Source organism: Salminus brasiliensis, chromosome 7, assembly GCF_030463535.1.
Source record: "Salminus brasiliensis chromosome 7, fSalBra1.hap2, whole genome shotgun sequence".
NCBI lineage: Eukaryota > Metazoa > Chordata > Actinopteri > Characiformes > Bryconidae > Salminus > Salminus brasiliensis.
Genome location: NC_132884.1, coordinates 40,005,273 through 40,028,225, shown reverse-complemented (window position 1 = coordinate 40,028,225; position 22,953 = coordinate 40,005,273). Strand labels below are relative to the sequence as shown.

At 42.1% G+C, this 22,953-nt stretch overlaps 1 protein-coding gene across 4 annotated transcripts in view; it reads left to right on the top strand.

The window, feature by feature from the left end:
* Window positions 1-22,953, top strand: part of frmd4ba (FERM domain containing 4Ba) — a 96,862-nt gene that overhangs the window by 71,392 nt on the left and 2,517 nt on the right. For 2 of the 4 annotated variants that reach the window (XM_072684904.1, XM_072684907.1), the window contains 12 exons: window positions 8,981-9,057; window positions 10,695-10,833; window positions 11,516-11,657; window positions 11,840-11,973; window positions 12,075-12,191; window positions 13,259-13,487; window positions 14,448-14,504; window positions 14,709-14,841; window positions 15,387-15,551; window positions 16,323-17,065; window positions 18,288-18,420; window positions 20,188-20,421. In XM_072684904.1, the coding sequence (XP_072541005.1) occupies window positions 8,981-9,057; window positions 10,695-10,833; window positions 11,516-11,657; window positions 11,840-11,973; window positions 12,075-12,191; window positions 13,259-13,487; window positions 14,448-14,504; window positions 14,709-14,841; window positions 15,387-15,551; window positions 16,323-17,065; window positions 18,288-18,420; window positions 20,188-20,419 (2,301 nt within the window). In that variant the 3' untranslated portion in view covers window positions 20,420-20,421. Of the gene's footprint in view, window positions 1-8,980; window positions 9,058-10,694; window positions 10,834-11,515; window positions 11,658-11,839; window positions 11,974-12,074; window positions 12,192-13,258; window positions 13,488-14,447; window positions 14,505-14,708; window positions 14,842-15,386; window positions 15,552-16,322; window positions 17,066-18,287; window positions 18,421-20,187; window positions 20,422-22,413; window positions 22,596-22,953 lie in introns of all 4 variants that reach the window. The other 2 variants (XM_072684905.1, XM_072684906.1) reach the window with 2 other exon arrangements.

Sequence of the window (22,953 nt, the reverse complement as noted above, 5' to 3'; positions counted from 1 at the left end):
CACTAGAAGTCACTAGAAGCTCTACTGCTTTGCTGATGAGTGAAGAGCTGTATGCACCAATTTATTCGAACTTTAATTAGAATATTATTGTTTATTGATTCTTAGTTTTTTTCTGCTCATAACAGGCATATGCAAAAGTTTTGACACCCCTATGATAGTCATATTTCCTTCCCTCTTGCTTTTTAAATTGGTCACATCATCTACAGAGACAGATTTCTGCATGTTTGATGTAGGGATGCACTGATCCGAGAGTAGGATCGGATATCGGTCACAATACTAACAATATTAGCTGGATCAGGTATCGGATAATTAGTCTAATCCAAAGGACTGATCCATTCACGGAACCTGATTCTCGCACCGCCGGTTTTCTAGGCTTCATAACCCAGGATCAGATCAGAGTAACCCACAGACATCATACACAAATCATAGCAAACAGGAAGACTCTACCTATCCAACCAGCGGTGTGCCCTCGACCTGTCATCAACTATCAGCTAGTAATCCAGCTACCATATAAGAAGAGCTGAGAAGGGAGGAGCTGCTCACTCCTCTTTAGTCTCACAGACTTCCAATTTCAAAATAAAAGTCCTGAGCCCAGACAACACTGCGCTGAGGTCCAGCACAGTTAATAAAAACCCAATAAAAAATTGGGCTCATTTATATGTGTTTATTTGTTATAGTTTGTTTATAAAGTTAGTAAAGTAATGATTACATCCATCCTGATGCCTTAAGTCTCTCCCAGGTGGTCTGGGATATGGCTTATTAATTTAACAAAGGTATCGGATTGGTATCGGCCGGTACGCAAAGTTCATGTATCGGCATCTGTATCAGAACAGAAAAAGATGGATCAGTGCATCCCTAGTTTTATGGTCGAGTTACTGTTTATTTGCTTAATTACATACACTAAATTATTATATTGATTATATAAAATGTAAAATGAGCAAAGTCTGTTAGGCTGTTTTGTTTTCCATTATGTAGATTTTAGTAAATAAATAGCAATTGTCCTCTAAAACTACAGGATAATTATATTTAAATTTGAATTTTATTTATTTATTGATTTATTTACACAATATTAAGAATCAAGAAAATATGTAATTAAACACGTGGAGAATCATTTAATCTGCAACCAACTCAGTTTTAGTTTTAACATTTAATTACTACATTAATTTACTGGCCATATTGTCCACCCTTCACTACAGTGCCGCCCCCCATCACACCACACTACCAGTGAGAGAGGGTGAAGTGCCTAAACTGTACCTAAAACTACGAAAGTGAATTTCCTGAAGGAAAGTGCGGCGCGATTGTGCATCTCAAGTGGATACAACAGCACGTTGCTAGGCTGTTGCTATGTGGTGGTCATTAGGGTGGAACTGATGTTGCTGTGATATCCACGGCGGTTGACAGATTGTTGTTGTGCAGTCGCTTTGGTGTTCTTGGTGCTTGCTTTGCAGGTAAAGATCTCCCAGGCTGTCGCTAAGTGCTGGGGTGTTCCTAGGTGGTTGCTACAGTTGACTTGGTGGTTGCTGAGGTATGTTATGTGGTTGCGAGACGTGTTCCATGGGAGGTTTCTTAAAAGGAGTGGAAGATGGTTGCTGAGAAGTTTTGGGTGGTTGCTAACATGTTGCTAAGTGGGTGATATGGTGTGACTATGATGTTCCTAGGTGGTTGCTGTGGTATCTGGACAACCTGCAGTTTGAGATGGACATTTTTTCAACTCCAGGCAAATATATGCAGAAAAAAAATCTAAATTTCAGCCCAAAACTAATTAGAATAATTTTTTTAAGTAACGCTTCAGCATTTTATTTTTATTTATTTATTATTTTTTATGCACAACCATAAGTAATAATCATTTTAGACCTGCTGTAAAACTGGTTCATTAGAAATGAATCAGCAGAGCGGCTGATACTCCCGTCTGAAACCGCTACGTGACGCCGCCTGTGTTGGATTGCTCGTGACTCTGATGAGTCGCGTCTGGTGTGAATTCAGGCTTGGTCACATTAACCGTTTCGGCAGGATCAGGTCTCTTTAATATAGAGGACGTCCTGCTCTTGGTGACAGTACTGTTGGTGAATCTACTGGGACATGTCAACCTGTTCTGGCAGGAAGGTTGTGTTTTTCTTGTGTAGCTCTGAGGCACTGAGAGCTTGGCTGTATTACGAAAGTCAGTGGTGTGTCACTCCCTGGCCTGAGGCCCAACACACACTGTCTTGTTGTAGTAACTGCAGGAATCCAGTGTTTTGAATGATGACGGAAATCTTTTTAACACTGTGCCAGCATGAGTGAGGTGTGTATGACCTTTAACACACATCTGTTAATGGAGATAATGTGAGAAATAACAGTGGCAGTAGCCTGTATAATACTCTGAATAAGATTTTGGATTAGTTTGCATTATTATTATTTTTATAACCATCTTTACACTTGTAAAATAAATTTAGCAACAATTTTTAGTTTTGTGTATAATTATAAAATAATGTATACAATGACATAATAATGCAATATATTTTTCCCTCTTTTTTTATCATTATTTTTTTTATTTAACATCTATTTAATATAAACGGTAATGTCGCTGAATAAAACTACTGTAATTAGAAGGAATACGGATTACTCACTTATCTGGGATCAGAACGTCATTCTTTTCACATGGCGGACGTGTGCTCCCCTGTCAGTCTCCATGTTCCCATGGTTACAACATAATTAAGTGTTTGGGGCGGTGATGTATTATTCAAAATATGCAAAAAATTGGATTGATGAGAACAAAAATGATACATTCTGTGTATTCTTCATTATTATGGAAACACATTATGGAAAGTCAGAATTGGAAATGAGATCAAAGCTGTTTTTTTGAGTGATTTTAGATTTATTAGCTAAGCTGATTATTTGATAACACAGTATTTTTATTATGAATTTACAACCTGAAGATGAAGAATCGCCCATTAATATTCCAAATTGTTCGTTGTTGCTTATCCATTTTCCAAGTAATGGTGTAGTTTCTAAAAGAGCAGGTCTTATCTTGTCATCATGCATTTCTGCATTTCTTACATTCCTCCTCCATTTTTAATTTGGATGTTTCATTTCCGCTGGTCCGTTCTGGAAGGAAATGTCATGCTGTTGATGCAAGGTGTGTCGAACGCCTGGCATAGTTTGACAGTGCCTCATTTTATTGCTGCTGTGACTCATGGAAGTCGATCAGGTGTGTGTGTGCATGTTTGTGTGCTGTGCCAATCGGAGATCATCACTTCAGCTGTTTTATTGTCTAAAGCAACATTTAGGTATTTAGGTATTATTTTTATCTTTAAAGCAGCAGCTTCAGGATTATCATGCTGATGCTCCACTGACCGAAACAGGGAGAACGGTGTCTCCGTCATTTCTGCATTTCCGCTGCTGCTACTGGTGGAGCTGCAGGAGGAGAACCTCTCTCAGAACTGCCGTGTAACGCTGCAAAACCCATAGAGTCATATTAGTGTAAAATCCTGTAGTATTACTCTACCACCTCAGCCCACATGTTTCTGCTGGATCTCACAGCTTGTCCAGGAATGTGTGTATACTAATAGCGCTCAAAGTGTGGTTTGTATTTACAGCAGTGGAGTAAAACTGAATTATACTCCCTAACTGTAGGGGGAGCACATGGGCACAACATACCAATTCTCACACAATGCTGCTTCAAAGCTGATTGGAAACTCCAGGATGAATGGGTTGGCCAGAATACCAGAACACTAGACATCCTGGTATTCGGTTGTGATGACTGATTGAAGAGGCAGCTAGACGTCTCCATATATGAGCTAAGGTTTCATGTGATGTTTACTAAGTAAACAGTGTGCTCCTGCTTGCTGTCATTCAGAAAGTAGAAAGTTGGAGGAGAGAGACGGTTATTTGAGATTATTTGGGCATTCAGATATTGGGAACACCTTATTTGGACGGTCCATTATAGATGCCTCATAGATTCTTACCTAACATCCAGCTGAAGATCTATTATGGTAGAAATATTACATATTTAAAGTCTCTTTCACTATATATGATATTATTGCAATACATGTGATAACAGACAAAATGCATCAGTAGCATCAGATTCTTAGAAAAACACTATTCAGATACTTAGGACCATTTATTTTCAGAATATATAAACAAAGCAGTGCAGCTGAGCTTTATTTTTAACTGAGCTTTATTAATTTTTAAAGCACCGTCGATATATTGATATGCTTAGAAAAGCATGTTGTGTATCATGATGATCAAATTGATCACTGTACGTTAAAATATCGTCATATTGCCCTCCTGTAATATCTATTCGATGTGTAAGCTGAATGTAAATTGAATGTGACTCTCTATGGCAGGGCTGCTCAATCCTGGTCCTGGAGATCTACCACCCTGAAGAGTTCAGCACCAACACAGCGGTCTCTAATGTTCAGTTGCTCCTGAAGGCCTTCATTATCTGGATCCAGTGTGTTTCAGGGATTCAGGGTGGAGCTAAACTCTGCAGGGTGGTAGATCTCCAGGACCAGGATTGAGCAGGCCTGCTCTATGGGGTCTAACCCTATACCTAACCTCAACCCTTAAAAACTAACCCCAACCTTATATCTAACCCTAAAAGGGTGAGGGTAAAGGTAATGGTAAGGTTAGTGTTAGGTGTAGGGTTATGTTCAATAGACAATCATTACTTCATTCAACTTGGAGATTAATTGCATTGAATAGATATTCAGTTGAAGGTTAGTTAAGCATGTATGAGGTGATCCCCAAAAAAGTGATACCAAAACATTGTTAGTGTGAAAAGAGTCAAGGCATAATTATAATAATAAAATTAATTAATTAAAATAAATACATAAATGAATAAATCTCAGCAAAAAATCTCCACAGTCATCCTTTTACTGAGATTTATTCATTTATGTATTTATTTTAATTAATTTATTTATTTATTATAATTATTAAATCAACAATATCATGTTTTAAGCCAAAAGCCATATGCTTAAAACAGACATATTCATTTTTTAGGTATGTAAAGTGTTATCAAAATCATATCCCTATCTAAAGATAATTTAAAAATATATCTGTATTATCTGTATTAAATTTGAGTATTTTTTTATTGTTCTCCAGAAGAGCAGTGTTTTCAAGTGACGCTGGACTGCTGCACTACAATACCTGCATTTTATTCATTTTATTAATGTTACTGCATTTATAACCCATAAATACATTAATTTTATTTTTTAATCCATATATTTAATCACTTATTTTAATCTGTACATGTATGTATACATGTCTGTCTGCAGCAGCAGGCAGGTACATGGAAAGCATGCCTTGTGGATTGCTAGAGAAAAGCATCAGTCACTCATTCACACGTCCAGACCCGCCTAACGACCCACCAAGACTGTCCCCATTGAAACTCATTCACTTGCTAATTTGAGAAGGCAGGACTGCAGCATCGTCACCTTTGTTCAAAGCAGGAAGTTTATGGTGTACACCAGATGTCTGAAGGTGTAGTTCACCTGTGCATTCACTGTTTCTTCTGAAATTCTTCTGAAGGTTATTAATATGGTGTTTGTTCCTCTTTGCTGCAGTGACCGCTTCAGCTTATCTGGGTAGGCTTTACACTAGGCGTTGGAACGTTGTTGTGAGGACTTGACCTGATTGTATTCAGCCTCACGAGAGCAGCAGTGAGTGAGGTCAGGAAGCTCGTCCCAAAGGTATTGGATGAAGCACCGTCTTTCCACTGCTCCAGTCCAGTGCTCAGGGGCTTTGCCCAAGACACTTGGTGTTGGTCATGGTGACCTAAGGCTCTTGTGCGGATGCTCCAGTGCACCCCATTCTTTTGGCAGTGCTTTTCTATGTGCATTATTGAAGTATCCCCTTAAAGCAGCCGAATTTGAATATTAGTAGGGATTTCTGGGTACTTTGATATATATATATTAGTGTGTTCTGTTACACCTCTCTTGTTGCATGTATAATTGTACATTTACAGTAGAGGCTAATATATTGTAATGCAGTAAGATCATCAACTAAAAGTGGATTGATCAAACACTGTGTCCAAATATTTGTGGACACCCCTTCTAGTGAATGCATTCGGCTACTTTAAGTTGTACCTATTGCTGACACTGGTGTGCAAATGTACACACACACACGCAGCTTGTCTAGCCCCTGTAGAGATCCCTGTCTGAACCTAATGGCACCATGCTGCCTAATGCCAGGCGTGGGCTAGAGGGGTATAAAGCCCCCAGCCTTGAGCTGTGGAGCAGTGGAAGAACTGTGTTCTCTGGAATGATGGATAATGGTGCTCCATCCAATACTTTTGAAATGAGGTGGTGGTCATCCAACATCCTGGCAATCTAGTAGACCGCCTACTTCCCTGGACAGTAGAGACTGTTACTTCAACAAAATAATCAGTGTCCCAATACTTTTGTCCATTTAGTGTGTCTAATCAGACGAGGTTAGGAATGTGCCAATACTGATGCAGTTTAAAGTCATATGCAAAAGTTTGGACACCCTTGGCCAAAAGACACATTCTGCTGTTATAAATGAGTTAAAATAATTTTGCAAATAAATAAAAATGGTGCTCTAAATTCTGCATATTGAAGTTATTCCGAAAATCAACAGTGCGTCTCAGTTAAGCATGGCTGTCCACACCTGTGCATCAAATCTGTGTCAGCAGTTTTTAAACGAACCTCCTAAACTTCTTCTGGACGATATAAACTGATGCGTGGATCTGATCAGCAGCCAGTGTTATCATAATTGCGTCCGAGTTGCTGTTAAACTGATGAATCGCTCCCCTGCTGCTTAGAGACGGCCTAATTGGATGAGCTCTAGATGTTTATCCCATGTATCAGATACAGACAGTGAGAAGTGTCTTGGGGTCTGTGGGTTTTTTTCTTTTCTCCCCTTGTTTCGCCATGTAATTAACGGCCGGGAGAATTTCCACCCCTTTTTGTTTGTATTCAGTTGGGTTACAGCAAACAGCTGTTATGCGGATCTGGCCCTGCTTTGTAGAAATTCAGCAGAAGCCAGGCGGCTTACGGAAAAGATCTTTATCTTGGCTGGTTGTTTTTTATTTAGACATTAGACATCTGCATCCAAATGCTGACACGTGGCACCGCCGTGCATCCATTGCTGTAGCAAAACCGAGCCTGATGAGAATCGCAGTGCAGGTTCCGAGGCCTCCGTGTTTATCAGCGTGTTCAACAGGGATAGGCCCTGATCTTTGGTGGCCTCTGACGGATAAGAGGTGAGACATTCCCGGGTGTCAGCTGGAGCTGCGTGAGAGAGGGAGGTCTTGTTTTCGTGGAGAGGTGAGGAGTGCCACGGCCGGCTATCAATGATTAAAAGAAAGGGGTGGATTCCATGCATATTTGCCCAGGGAGGCTTCGGGAGGTAGCGCTGCTGATCAACAGGAGGTGGCGTGTGATTTAGCTGCTGGAACGATCTGACAAAGAGTTGCACACCAGGAAATGGAGCTCCGAGCCTAAATGAGCGGCTGAGGAAGGGTGTGCGGAAACCTGGACTGAATGGAGAGAGCTGAGGCAGGCCGGGCTGCAGGCTTGTGGCCGTCTGTGAGAGTAACCTGTTCCTCTGGTTGGACCGGGGGGGTGAAGTCAAAGCTGGAAAGAGGGAGGGAGGGACTGAAAGAGTAGGCTTAGTCAGAGTGAGAGAGGGAGAGAGCGAGAGCGAGCGAGAGAATGAGTGGGAGGGGCTGAGAAACGCATACTCCACCACAAGTGTCCGTCTGCTGAAGGTAGGTTACAGCTGAAGCCCATGTGATGTCACTAGGTAGGAGGAGCTGCGACTGGGAGGGACTCGTTCGGCTGAAACTCTTGCAACACCTTTTCTCTCTCTCTCTCTCTCTCTCTCTCTCTCTCTCTCTCTCTCTCTCTCTCTCTCTCTCTCTTTTTCGCTCGCACTCGCTCACTCACTCAATACAAGAGAGTATTGTTCAAGGAAGCCCCAACCCTGTGGGAAACTACTCTACTCTACCACAGGACTCCGAATAGGACACCTACCGAATAGGACACAACCTGTCCACCAACCCTTCAGGGATTTCTGTCCTGCCTCCACCGGTAAGCGCTCTGTTTTATCGAGAACCAAGCCACACCACAGCCTGAAGGAGGTGGTTAGGTTGTTATCTGAGGGGAAGTGTGCGTTTGAGGATGGCTTGTGGAAACGCTACCTGGAAAGAAGGAACTGTTGGGTCATTTGAATTCCTGGAAAAAAAAAAAAAATGAGACGAGCTCCTCGCTGGAACGTGGATGGCACTACTCGGTTCAGTTCCTTTCAGGCTGGCCTTCGGTTCCTTGTGCCTTTCAAAGCACCTGAGGTTGTGTCCTCTACTATCTCCTCTGAGCTCAAGCTGTTCCTGGGCGGTCCGTCATCACGCTCATGGCAGCGTCTCGCTGCCGGTACCTGGCAGAGATGGTTTATTAACATTCCTCGTAAATCCTCGCCCCCGCAGGTTGAGATATATGTGTATATAGTAGCTGCTGGATGTGCTGTAGATGTTTCCAAGCCTGGGAGAGCTGGAGATGAGCTCGAGCGCTGTCTGTTGGTTTGTTTTGGGGGCCTGTTTTCAGCTGTCTGTCTGTTCAGATCTGGAAAGCAGTGTCTGCTCCAACCAGGACTTGACTTGCTGTGGTTTCATTGTGGCACCAGCACCGGCCGTGTTAAATTGACCTGATGGCAGATGCCTTTCCGTCCGCTGCTCCCAGCTAAATGCATTGATATTGATGCCGCATAGAGTTCAGTGGGTCTTTGCGAGGAGCGGTTTGTCAATAGCGACGCCGGCTAATTGCGTTTTTCTGGTGCACTGTTATGCCTCTCGGCACTTCCATAGCGCGGAGGGCTCGGAGTTGCATACTGAAAGGATGGGAGTGTTTGTTTAGCGCCAGCGTCATATCAAACACTTCTTGTTTACCTAATGATTCCTCAAAGCTCGTTCTCGTGACTGTTCCAGCACTGAGTAAACCTGCTCTCCTTTATGTGTGTGTTTCTCTCCCTCTTTCTCTCTCTGTAGATCTTTCACTGGAAGCAGCTTGAGAACTTGTATTTCCGCGAGAAGAAATTCGCAGTTGAGGTCAACGACCCACAGAGGTAAGGAAAGAGCAGATCAGATCTCTGCCTCGATTCTAGCTTCAGTGCTGTCCACCCTGTTGAGATACGAGCTCTGCTAGAGCCGGTTCCATTAGTTAAAGACCTCTGCAGCATGTTGGCTCCTCACGCTACGCTGCCCCCACTTTCTGGGACGCTGCTTCTGGCCGCATCAGCTGTAATTAAAAGTCACTGATGCAGGGCTGCTACTTTTTTTAATGTAGCAGCTTTGATTGTAGTGCCGTATTGCGGCAACCAAGCGATCACAAAGTAAGAGCTGGAGACTATGGGATGTTTATCTAAGGCAGTGCATTAGATATAAGGGGTAGTGGTTAGAGCCCCAGGTTTTTGATCACAGGGTTGTGGGTTCAATACCCAGGTCTCACAGAGTTGTAGGTTCATGACTCCAGTCTGCTCTGGTTATCACAGGGTTGTGGGTTGAATACCTAGGTCTGCTCTGCTTATCAGATGGTTGTGGGTTTAATACCCAGGTCTGCTCTGCTCATTTTAGGGTTGTAACAGTAGCAGCTTTGCAGAGCAGATCTGAATATTGAACACAGGGTTGTGGGTTCAATACCTAGGTCTGCTCTGCCTATCATATGGCTGTGGGTTCAATACTCAGGTATCCTCTCCTTTTTACCGGATTGGGACAACGGTGACAGCTTAAGCAAAGTAGGCTTGTGTATTGAGCCTGCAACCCTGCAATCTATAACGGAGTCTGCTTTGCTATTATAGGGTTGTGGGTTTAATACCCTGGTCTTTTCTGCTTATCACAGGTTTGTAACTGTAGCAGAACAGATCTGAATATTGACCACAGCGTTGTGGGTTCAACATCCAGGTCTGTTCTGCTTGTCATAGGGTTATGGGTTCAATACCCAGGTCTGTATTGCCTGTCATAGGGTTATGGGTTCAATACCCAGGTCTTCTCTGCTTATTACAGGATTGTGACAATAGTGGCAGCTTAGCAGAGCAGACCCGGTTATTAATAATAGGGTTATGGGTTCAACACCCAGGTCTATGTTGCTTATCGTAGGGTTGCAGGTTCAATACCCAGGTCTTCTCTGCTTATCACAGGATTGTAGCAGTAGAAGCTTAGCAGAGCAGATCTGGACATTGATCACATGGTTGTGGGTTCAATACCTGGGTGCTCTGCTAAGCTGCCACCTCTGTGCCCCAGGAGCACTGTAGCATGGCTAACCCTTTCCAAGCTGGGATGTGCAGAGAGAGGGATGTAGTAGTGTAGTAGACGTACTACATTACTACATAGTGACGAAAAAGGTATTTAGTGTGCTTAACTTGATACTCAAGGTCAGTCCTGATATCCATGCTACTCTAGCTGATCTGGGGGCTGGAGTTGTGTAAACACAAGTGGTGCTTTGCGCTCGTCCTGCGAACAGTTAAAACACATCCGAAATATCTTGTATAAGCTGAAAATTGCGTGTTTTGTAGATATGTATTTGATTGTAAAAGCCTTATCTGATCTTTACCACTCTGCCTTCTTGTTATTCAGGCTCTTGCACTGCAGTTGGTGCTGTATCATAGTGCTTCCCTGAGCTAAGTCAATTGAATTAAACCTGTAATGCCTCTTTTAAACACGTGTGTGTGTGTGTTTGTGTGTCCGTGTGTGTGTTAATCTACAGGAGGGCGGCGTCCAAGCGTACTTTCGGACAGTCTGGGCAGGCAATCCACTCGTGGTATGCCAGCCACTCTCTGATTAAAACCATCTGGGCGATGGCCATCAGTCAGCACCAGTTTTACCTGGATCGCAAACAGAGCAAAGTGAGTGTGCTAGGAATGGTATTAGCAGTATCTCTGCAGGCACTTCTCCATTCTGTCTCCTGTATCCCGGTGCTTAACAGAGTTCAGTATATTTTCAGATACAGTGCTGTGTAAAAGTCTTGGCCCCCTTAATTGTTTTTTTTTTTTTTATTGTTATTATTTGTAAAACCATCAGATCATTTTGTTCACTTGATTTGACTTGATGTAAGGTGAATTAACCAAACCAAGTATTGGTTGATGACTGCAAATAATACAGGGCTCCCTTAAAGAGAGGTTTGGAAATGGAGGTGGTGGAGAAGTGAAGACATTGACATACATAAAATCACTGCTTATAATATTAATGCTCAGTATTTATTCAAATTAGGTCTATTACTGTTTTAAATAACCTTAATGTTTAAAACAGATGTCTCTCAGTACTGACTTCTCATGGAAGAGTGTATGTTAAGCTTGAGCATTTCCCATCTCTACTCCTGCTGAGGGGAGTTGTAGATTACTTTGGTCAGTAATAAATGGGCAGTACCGAGCCAGTAATAGTGGCCCAGCTGATTGATGAGAACCCCCGCTCTCCGCCTGTGGCACAATGACCGCACTTTTTATAGCACTGCAGAATTCAATAACGTGACGTAAGAAGCGGCTGTCCTCAACCACACTTTCTCTCCTACTGCTTTTGTGTTACGTGAAGGCTAAAATAGCCACAGCCAAGAGTCTGGGAGACATTGCCATGGACCTCACAGAAATCGGAGCCCCCAGGATCACTAAGATGGTCAGTGTGGAGAGCAAAGACCAGCTCATCATGGCCAGCAATGGAAGCTTGGTCTCTGCAGGTAATGAAGTCTTCTCTTCTTCCTTATGAAAGTCTTTGAAGACCCCCCCCCCCCCCCCCAAATTATTGGTTGTTCATCTATGAGGAGCAATCAACTGAGCTTGGACCTTCTCCAAGTTCAACATAATCATCATAATTAAAGACTTGGATCATATCTAAGCTTAAGTTTGTGTTTGGCTTCAGGTTCGGCAGATTCTGAAGTAAGCGAGGAGCTGAAGAAGGAGAAAATATCAGAGCTGAAGAAGAAGGAGAAGAACCTGCAGGATCTTCTGACAAAGAAGCTCAATGAGCTTAAGAAGATCTGCCTGAGAGAAGCAGTGCGTGCTTTATTTTTTTAGGTTTTCGGAGTAGATCATATTCACATGATGTTGACGAAGCTTTATTTATTCATTCATTTACTTTGTTTGTGTGTTTAAAGGAGTTGACTGGAAAATTACCCAAGGAGTACCCTCTAGCTTCTGGAGAGAAGCCTCCTGCCGTTCGGAAACGTGTAGGAGCTGCCTTCAAGCTAGATGACCTTTTCCCATACGATGCGGTATGCTGTTTTTATCTCTGTCAAGTTCTGCTGTATAACTTCCTTGCCGTCGAGGGTTGTCTGGCTTGCTGGAAATTCCATAACAATATCAAGTGCTCACTCTTAAAAATGAAGGTGCTAAAAAAGGGTTTCTTGAGTGATGCCATAGAAAAGCCATTTTTCTGGTCCTTCAAATCAAATCATATAGAATTTATTTGTGTAGCTTTTTACGACTGTTGTAAATCAGCTTTACACAAACGGTAATTAGTAAAAACACAAGAAATCAACAACATAAGAAGACACGAAGACTCCAAGACCCCCAGTGAGCAGCCAGAGCTATCAGTGACCAGGAAAAACTCCCTCAGAGCTGGAGGAAGAAACCTTGGGAGGAACCAAGACTCACTGGAGGAACCCGACCAATCCTCCTCTGATCAGAACTATTTATAAATTATTGATAAAAGTCACCAAATCATCTAAACGTGTGATGGTCAGAGTATTGAGAGTAATGATGGGATGGTCAATAGTGGTAATATTAATAGTGACAGATTTTAAGTTAAGAGTCCATTAGTCATTGGGCAGGTAGCAGTGGTAGTAGGGGGTGTGCAGCTGGTCTGGCATGGGTGGTGGTGGAGCATGGTGGTTGGACTGGTGGGTGGCAGTTTCTTAAATAACCATTGGTTCTTCACCAGTGTAAAGGTTCTTCACTCTTGCATCTATTTTGCAAAGATGGTTCTTTATAGAACCAGACATGATTATTTAGTGGTCAGGAACCCATTGTAGCATCTGTGTTTAATTTTTTAAGAGTGTCATTCAGTGCTCCATATCAGACAATAGTATGGCCATGAATTTAACCTGCATTTTATGAGCCCTAGACATTTATTGGCTTCAGAGAAATAGATTTTTATAGAGAATCCGATTAAATTTAGATCAGAACAGAATTTCAAATACATTATTAAACTAACAAATCAACAAAATCATTCAAATCATCACCAAATTTCACTAAACCTAAGATACTTTGTTTCTACTCTTAATTCTGCTTTATAAATTGCTATTACTGTTTTGCTGACTTGCCGTTTCTGTGGCTTCAGGACCCTCACCTAAGGAACTTGGAAGGCATGTTCGCTCTGCAGCAGAAGATCGTAGAAGCGGCCAAGAAGCTCGCCTGTGAAACGGAGCTCTGTAAAACCGTAAAGAAGAAGCGGAGGAGGAACTACGTAGATGCAACGAAGAAGCTCCAGGAAATTGAGAATCAGATTAATGACTACAGAATGAAGACTGGCAAGATGCCCACGCAGAGAGCCTCCCTCATCATCACTGGTACGAACTTGTTTTTAGAGCGGAGGAGCCGTATAAGCCCAAGAAGCTGATTTATTAGTTCATTTAGCGGCTAGAAAGGAGTTCTGGGCTGACTATTCAAGTCTGTACTGGTCTGAGGAACTGCTTCAGGAGCAGTTTTTTGGCCCTCAGGTGGTATAAAGGGGAAAGGGGGAGGGGGTTAGTGTGTTTTGCATTTGGAGAACGGTGTATGAAGTGTACTAAACGTTCACAGCTGTTGCGTAACAGATATGACTAATGTTTATGGTAATGATGACTGATGATGGTGGTATATTATGTCTCTGTTGTAACAAAACCTCACATGCTGCCCTTATAGAAGAAGCAGGACCTTCTTAACCTAATTAATCTTCATTTTTGACCTTATGCGGATCTGGAGTTGTGGCAATGTTCCATAAAGGATGGACCAATAGAAATGCTCCAAAATGACTTGGAATAAAATATTTTTACATTGAATTTAATTGAAAGCTGAGACCAATGTGTGAAGTTGCTATTTTGGAAATATAAGGATATATATAAGGATTTCCAAAATCTGATTGAGGCGATACACATACATGTATTCAAAATGGGAACTTTACAGGAGAAGGGGGGGGGGGGCCCTTAAAATTCAATGGAAGTCAATGTGAAAATCATTTTTCCAAGTAATTTTGGAGCATTTCCATTGGTCCGTTCATCATGGAGTTTTGGCACCATACAAAGAACAACTGCCAGATTTACACCATGCTAAAAAGAAGCAAAAATTGAGACTAAAAACATTTTTTACACTGGGTGATAATGTACTATTTGACATAATAGGGTTTAAAAGGCAGCTGGAGAACTCAAATAGTGTTAAAAAAGAATGATATAACTGATAAAACAGTAGAAATGAACATATTAACTATTAATCACTTCTTTTAATCATTTTTGAAGTATTAATCACTTCAATCATTTCTTTTACTGTTATAGATGATGTGAACGCTGCAGACCTCAGCTCTCTGTCCGATAGCCTGAATCTGGAGGACGGTAAGTCTAGTGTAGTTTATTTATCAGAATTGTAATACCAGGACAAGGTGGTGTATCACAGTAATTGATTGTACTGAAAGTACTGAATTGCTTGCCAGTTACAGTACTAAAAACATGCTGAACTCCACATTATGAAAATGACCACCTCTACTGTCGCCTTAATCCTTTTAACTGAGCCCATTGTCCCTCTCCCTCCACCCACAGATGAGGTTTTGGGAACGCAGCGTCCTCGGTCGCGTTCTGTTCAGTATTCCCCAAGGCATTCAGACGCCCTAGATGGTCCCTACCACTCCGATCACAGGGCCTCCGCCAACGACGAGCAGCAGGACTCCAACGGGTAAGACAAGCCCAGCAGCAACACCCTGCCCAGGCTTAGCGGCTCTTCTCTCACTGCCTCTCTCTGTTGTCTCAGCCCCTCTTGAGCCAGTTGAGGCTTGTATTTAAGAAACCACCCCTGCATTCCTTCTTGGGCCTCCACTTACTCCTCTTATCACACCAAGCGTTTACTCATACTCATAGCGTTTAAAATAGAGCTCGAAGACTCAAGCATGTTGTGGCGTGGCTGCCGAAGCGCAGACAACAATCTCAAAGGAGGGTGGAGAGAAAACGTGCAGTCCTGCACAAGGATAAGGGCCTGGGAATTATTCACGGAATTGTTGCAGAACACAATGTGGCAGGTGCTTTTAGAGACCGGCTGAAGGATAATGAGTTTTTATAAGGGATAAACTTTTAATTCAGTCGATTGTTGTTCATTCTGTCATAAAAAAGATAGAAATCCAGCAGACGGGCTGCTTTTTTTCTGCTGAGACGGCCTTGACAGACAATAACTCCACCTTTAAAGGAAGTAACGCTGTGAAATCAATGTCATGATCTGTGTTCTAGACCAAACTATGGCGAAGTCCAGGAGCCCTACCCTTACAGCCACCGAGATGCCTTATCCACACACAGCAGCCCCTACTACCCAGCCTCCAAACATTCCCGCGACTCCAGGAGCATGCCCCCCACCCCCCAGCTTACCCGCAATGCCTTCAGCAGTACCCAGCTCAGGTACCGTATAACTGATCATTTATATATTATTTATTTATTTATTTATTTATTTTATTTATTTATTTTTCCTCTTTCACCCATCCATACTCACCCCACAGCTGCAAAATAATTTTATTTATTTTTTTCCTGATTATTTATTTATTATTTACAAGATAATTTTCAGTCTCCAGTTTAGTTTTATCTTGATATGTTGCAAAACTGAGCATAATTTAAAAAAAAAAAGGCTTTATGCAAAAAAAATATATTCTAGACTGACCTTCAGATGATGAAAACATAAAAAACTAATGTTTTTTTTTATATCATAAACCTGAAGCAACAAGTGATGTTTTAATCATATAATCAATAATAGCCTTAAAAGTAAAGGTGCTTCAAATGGTTCTTTGATTGATACCATAGCAGGAAGAGGTTCTTCTAGGAACCTATTTATTAACAGCATGCACAGTGCACCATTTTTTCTGATTTATTTATTATTTATAACATTATTTTTAGGTTTAGTTTTATCCTGAGTATTATGTTGCAAAACCGAGCATAATTTAAAAATTGGCTTGACGCTAAAAAAAAAATCTAGACTGACCTTCAATAGAAAAGCTAGTGTTTTTTAATCATAAATGACTTTTTTTTTCACTAATGATAAGAACTCTAGAATAAAGACTCTAATTCTAGAGCTAGGAAATTATTAAAATGGGCAGAACAGAGGTACCTGGTACTCCAGGACCAGACTTGGAAAGCATTGCTTACATGCTCTTTGTGTGGTTGGTTGGTTGTGCACAGGTGTGAGGAGGATGCCCCTCATCACTTTCGCCAGCGCAGCGGCAGCCTAGAGTCCCAGTCCCTCTTCCCATCAGAGGCCGACGGCCCCGAGCCAGCCTTCACCATTGCACCCCCAGCCCGCCGCAGCAACAGCACAGAGGTCCTGGATGACGTCTCCTCCCACACCAGCCAATCCAGCTCGGAATACTGCGCCCACTCCCGGGCCCGAGACCGCTACCGGCGCCGGAAAGGCAACGTCTACGCCAACACGGGCAGCATGCCCAACCTGGCAGAGAACGATGCCCGCTGTTACAACTACCAGCAGCGGGCACGACCCACCACCACCGCCTACTACGTTACCGGATACCCCTGCTATCCGGAACCAGAACCATACGTCAACGGCGGTTATGTCTATGAGAACGACATGGAGGGACAATATAACGTCAACCCTTCCTACCACACGCCGGCCTACTCCACGCACGACCCGTACCAGCGCTACGGGCAGGACGAGATGGACAGCATGAGCCAGAACCCGTACGCCACGCTGAGACAAACGAGGAATCGGCCGCCGTCCAGGAACGAGAACGCAACGAGGAACATGCAGAAGGCCATAGTGGCTGAACACTTGCGAGGCTGGTATAATCGCAACACGGGACACAAGCAGGCGGCCTACGACTACGACAGAGGAACGCAACACAGTCTAGCCTACAGGATCGCACCGTCCAGCTATGGCTTTAACGACCGCGCCACTTCATACTCCTCAGGTGAGGCACTCCAGAGCGCGCTCGCGAGGGCTGTTCATCCGGCCCTGACCGTTCTGTGGAGTTGAGAAGTAAAACTCTGTTCCGCTGAAACCTGAAGCTACATAATCAGTAATAGCCTTAAAAATAAAGGTGTTTTAAATGGTTCTGAGCGATGCCATCTGAGCAGAACCGGCTTTGTAATAGAGCTGTGGGAGAGGTTCTTCAAGAAACCCATTTATTTAAAGCAAGCAAAGTGTACCACCACCACCTAAACCAAAGCTGACCAAAGTTGCTGCTGACCCCACCCACCCCCAATGACCGTATCCAGCGAACCACTCCTGCCAGGGAAATGGCCTATGAGCTGTCCTGGCATTGAATTCCCATTAACTGACTACATTCAGAGAACCTCAAAGTGGTTCTCATGTGGCATTGCTCAAAGAACCCTTTAAAGCACCTTTATTTCTAAGTGTATGATGTTCTGACTTCCAATAATCAGTGTATCGTTCATAATTTTCCAATCAGTTGGAAAATTGGATAAAATTGGATAAAAAAAATTGGATCCAACGTTTTTAGATGGGGGTTGTTTTTGTACTTTTGATTTTATCATCAAAGCTCAAATCAAAAATAGAAACTTAAAAAAAGCAGGGCAAAACAATTATTTGTATTTTCATTTTATTTTCGTTTGTTTGTGTAACCTGTCAATTATTGACCTTTTTATGTGCTGCAATTGATCACTTTTGTTTTCAGTACTTTGGTATTGACACCAGGGTTGTGCACTTTTATTGTGCAGCCTTTTTTTCCAAAACAGTAACTTTACAGGAGAAGTCAAAAAAACATCTCAGCTTTCAATGGAAGACGATGTAAATAAATTTAATTCCAATTCATGGCGTCTAATATTGGCATTTCTGTTGATCCATTCTGTTTGATCCAGTATCAAAAATGAAAGTGGTATCATATCTAATAGTTAATTAAGCTCTTGCAGTGGACATATGTATGTAAATCTCCTTTAAAGCCTTTAATCACAGAACAGTTGTGTGTATGGACGGCCTCATCCAAAATCAGACCCACGGCAGTGATGAGATGCAGTATTAGTCCTTAAATCACTGATTGCTCCTAATAATACAGCTCAAGATTACAGCATGGTGAGCGCCGGCCTTCATGTGCTGCTTGTTGCCGTTTGTATTTTAATGTATTTGGCTGTGATGACTGACTGTTTCATTCCTGCGTTGTTCTCCCTCTCTAGTGTCTTCAGCAGCCAATGCAAGCAACTGGCGTAGTCATCTGGCAGTGGGCTTGTCTGAGTACAACATGGCTCTTCACCCCCAGCAGGCATACGGCTACAGCTCGGTCCAGTACAGCCACCCAGCACACAGCAGGTAAGCCAGCTTTGCCTTTTGTTCTCCTGTCGGCTAGTGGACTCGTTACATAATCCACCTTAACAGCTGTCAAGCAGACTCACGGCGGATGATACAGGCATGTTGGGTTGTCCATTGTGCGCCGCACTGCTTCTTGGGCCACGTTCACAAGGACTTTTATCATAGAAATAGAAAAAAAAACTGGGCGAAGCCGAGCATGACTCATGGCCGAGACTCGTGATCAGAATATTTTATACAAGCATGCCAGTGAGAACTGGCCTGGTGTGTCTTCAGAGTTGGATTGACAGGTGTGCTTGAAACACCACCCCAGACTCCACCCCAGATCTCCTATTGGCCGACGCTTCAAACCCCTCTACGAAGGAGCATCATCTTTAAGCCGTGCTATGCGTTTATGCTGGGCCTCAAATGGCCGTCATAAGGCTGAGCGATAAAGCAGTAACACAACATCACAATACATGAAGACCTGAAATCATTCTGAGGTCATTTGTTGCAAAATGCAGCACATCTTATAGCCTCTTATTTCCAAAACGGAACCTTTAGAGGAGAAGAGAAAAAACGAATTAAAGGCACTGTATGCGATTTCAATTACAATACAATACGTTTTATAAGATTAAGCAAGTGTTTCCTCACGGTTCTCCAGAGGGCATGAAGTTTAGGGGGTGCAGAGCTTCTGTAGGAGCACTGAAGGGTGGTGTGTGTGTTTTGCTGTTGAGTTCAAATATCAACAGCCATTCTCCTGAATTGTATACAGTGCCTTTAATTTTTGGCAGAAGTCAGTCTAATAATATTTTATTCCAAGCATTTCTATTGGTCCATTCATTCTGAAATTATATTATAATTATATATTTATATGAGATGTCATGTAAATCAGAGTCAGATTCACATTGTCGAAAAATTGAAAACTGGCAAAATTAAAGATTTTTTAAAAGGTTTTTGCATAACATTTTAGAGCCTCATTTTATGAGGAAACACTAATAAAATCAAGAAACATCAAGAAACATTTGTTTCTACTGTTAGACTGTTTTATTTGGTTTTAGTTACCATTTTAGTTTTTTTTTTTTTTTTTTATAAATATTTTACATTTTATTTTGTTTTTTTGGATTACTCTTATTTTATGGTTTATTTAGGCTAGGTGTTTGCTCTTAAATCTAACTGTCATGGATGATCTTTAGCATCTTTTGATTTAATAATTATAAATATTAAAGATATTTCTTTATTCTTTATTTATCTGATTTGCGTGGCTACATTGTATGTATGAGGGTCACTTTCAAAGCACTCAAAGACCTGGAAGTACTCGAACCTTAAACAAAGGTTGATTGGTCGAGTTTCCACGCTGTGCTGCGCTAAATCCAGGTAAACGAGGCCAGTTCTGTTTTTGGTCAGTATTGTCCGTCTCCATGATCTGTTATATGCCATACTGTCCAACCGCAGTCAGTCTTCTCATACTGCTAATTGAAATCAGTGGAGCGAGGTGCACTTTTGATGGATACGTCCTTGTGAACGTTGCCTGACTCAGGTTTATTTCTACTGGTCTAATAAACAGTAGTTCAGAGATGCTCGCTGCCCTGCTGTAGCTGCAGTTGGACATGGGCCAGTGGTCCTGGCAGCTTGCCGGGGGGGGTCGTGATGTCTGGTTTAGAAACTCTGAAGAGTTTAGATCTGTCTTCACAGACCCTGCCCTCACTCTGTGTTCTCCCCAATGCTCTCTCTCTCTCGCTCTCACTCTCTCTCTCTCTCTCTCTCTCTCTCTCGCTCTCTCTGGTATAGACATGTCTCCAGGCCACACCCTAAACCCTCCTGGCACTACCCTTCTTCTCCTCCCTTCTTCCCTCATGCTTGTTCCTCCTCCTCCACCTCCTCCTCATCCACCTCCTCCTCCCTCCCTCCACTCTCCTCTCTCTGCTCTCGGGAGGATCAGTCGGGCTCTGTCCTGCATCCCTCCGGTGGCTCCCGAAACGGGAGGCTTAGTAAAGCTTCCTTTGCTAAATGTAGCCCTTGATAGTAAGTAAAAAGGTGTGCTAGCCCTGTGGTTTCCTCTGCGTTTGGTGTGCTTGGTGCTCAGGTTTCCGTGAAGAGTCGTTTGTGCTCCGTGTCGCAGCTGTTTGTGGAGTGTCGAGTTCATCCTGCTGTGAAAGTGTAACTGCATGGCTTTTCTAAGTGTCTCTGTGTTTCTCCAGACAGCATAGCCAGTGTAATGTCTACAGCTCATGTGTGAAGAGAGAAAACACACACTAAGGGTGGGCGATATGACAAATGAAGGACTTTTATGAAGGGCGTTCGTGAATATACACCAAAAAGACTGTAGATTTTAAATAAATAAATAATGTGGTGTTTACAGAATAAATAAATATATAATATTTACAAAAATATGACTAATAAAAAATAGCAATTGGTATTATTTCTTATTATTTTACATAATTGGTATCCTAATATCCAAAACAGCTAATTGTCACTATGCAGTACCTATGCAGTACCTATGCGCTGATTGGTGGTGTTTACAGGCTCTCTTTAAAGCAGTATTATGCAGGAATTGGTATTTTTTGCTCCTGAGCCCCCCCTACAGGTGAGACTGTAGTTCACTTTTACTTCACTGCAGTAAATACAAATCGTGCTTTAAGTGCCCCCTCATGGACAGCTGTACACGTGCATTTCTGGACAAGCTAAAAGCACCAGAAGCTTGATCTGAAGGTAGAGCAGCATATGGACTGAGGTGGTAGAGTAATGTACATAAAGTACATGTATTTGTATTGTGAAGTTTCATTTTTCTGAGGTTTATTAATGAGGACAAAATTCAACAGTGAATCAAGCCCAAGTTTAAATCAAATGCATCAAGACGTTTTAATGGTAATGAATAAAGTAGGATAATTACGGAATAGGCAAATATGCAAAATAGCTTCTAGTGGTACTGTATACTAATTTCTCTCTCTAATTGGTCTAAATTTGTATTTACTGTACATACAGTATTTCTGAACACTCAGCGGTGTTAGAAATACTGACAGTATGGATAATTTACCTCTGAGAAACTCAGTGTGACGCAATTTTTCACAATAAGTAGCGATGCACAATGACCCCAGAAGATAATGGCCTAGAAAATTAGTGTTGCACAGATGAGTTTGGATACAGGTTAGATGGGTTTAGTCTAGGGGTGAGTGATGGTTTAAAAAAATAATAATAATAAATAAATAAAGAAATGTAGATACGCTCCCATAATGTACAGTGATTTATACTCAGTCGGCAGCTCCTCATCCACTTAAACAGCACGAATTACACTCCCTGTAATGATGTGTGCAGTTGGGATACACATTATGCTTTTCCAAGCTTATAGTGGATGTCACAATAACACATTTTGTGATGATTCTGATAAAATATTGTCATATATATATATTTGTCTAGTTCTAATTTCTACATTTTAGAAATATTAGTTACAGCTAAGGCCAAAAAATGTCCAGTAACATCCTGTTTTGGTGCATGCCTCATGACTATGATACTAGCTGGCTTTCCATTTCACAAATTTGAATTAAAATGCAAAATAGTCCATGTTTCCATTAAGTGGTGTTGCATGTAAATTCCTGAATGACATGACAGGCTTGCAGGACCTGTACAAAGGAGGGATTCAAGCCATTATTATTATTTTTATTATTCATTATTATTATTATTATTATTCATTATTATTATTATTATTATTATTATTATTGTCAGAAAACTACTGATCATATATGGTTGCACCCCTATAAACGTTCAGAGACATCTGATGGAGTGGCCAGCGGCCCAATTAAAAAAAAGGGCTGAAGTTGGAGAACCAGTCAATCGCTTCCAAATTTGCATCAAAAAAATTAAAGAAAACTAAATAATAAAATATTGTCATATTGCCCAACCCCAACACACACTCTCTCTCTCTCTCCCTCACACATACACACTCATATGCATTCACACACACACTGAGAAACACAGTTATCTGCTTTATCTGACTAACCATCATCCCTCTCATACCAGCCACGGCCCCCGTCTGCTAGCTCCACCCCCAAGGCTTCCCACGGACAGAGCTCCACCTGAGTTTGCTAGGAGGAGCCCAGCTCCAGGACCTTTAGACATGCCTGGTGCTGTTGCCAGTGGTTATGACCAGGACTTTTATTTCACTCAGTGCTAGTGTGAGACTCCCAGCACTAAAGAATGTGGTGAGCTGCATACCAACAACTACTCACACTGACTGTCTAACGAGGTGCTCAATCAACCAGTGTCACTCACAACACTTTATTTCCTGAAGCACCGAACCTGTCCGGCAGCTCCTCTCTTCTTTCTGCTGGATAGATTTGTGTGTTCTGTGGTGGTGGGATGGTTTCTGTGTGTTTGGTGTGGAAGAAAGGGGGGGGGGGTCTCGTGCCTGATGGCGAACATGTGACCCCTACGCTGTGTGTTTCTGATTGCTGTGTGGAGTTCTGATTGTGCCAATGTTTTAACCCCATGTTGAACAAACCAGTGGGGCTATTCAAACTAGTGAGTATGTAAAACTGCTGCAGTCTATACCGGCATATG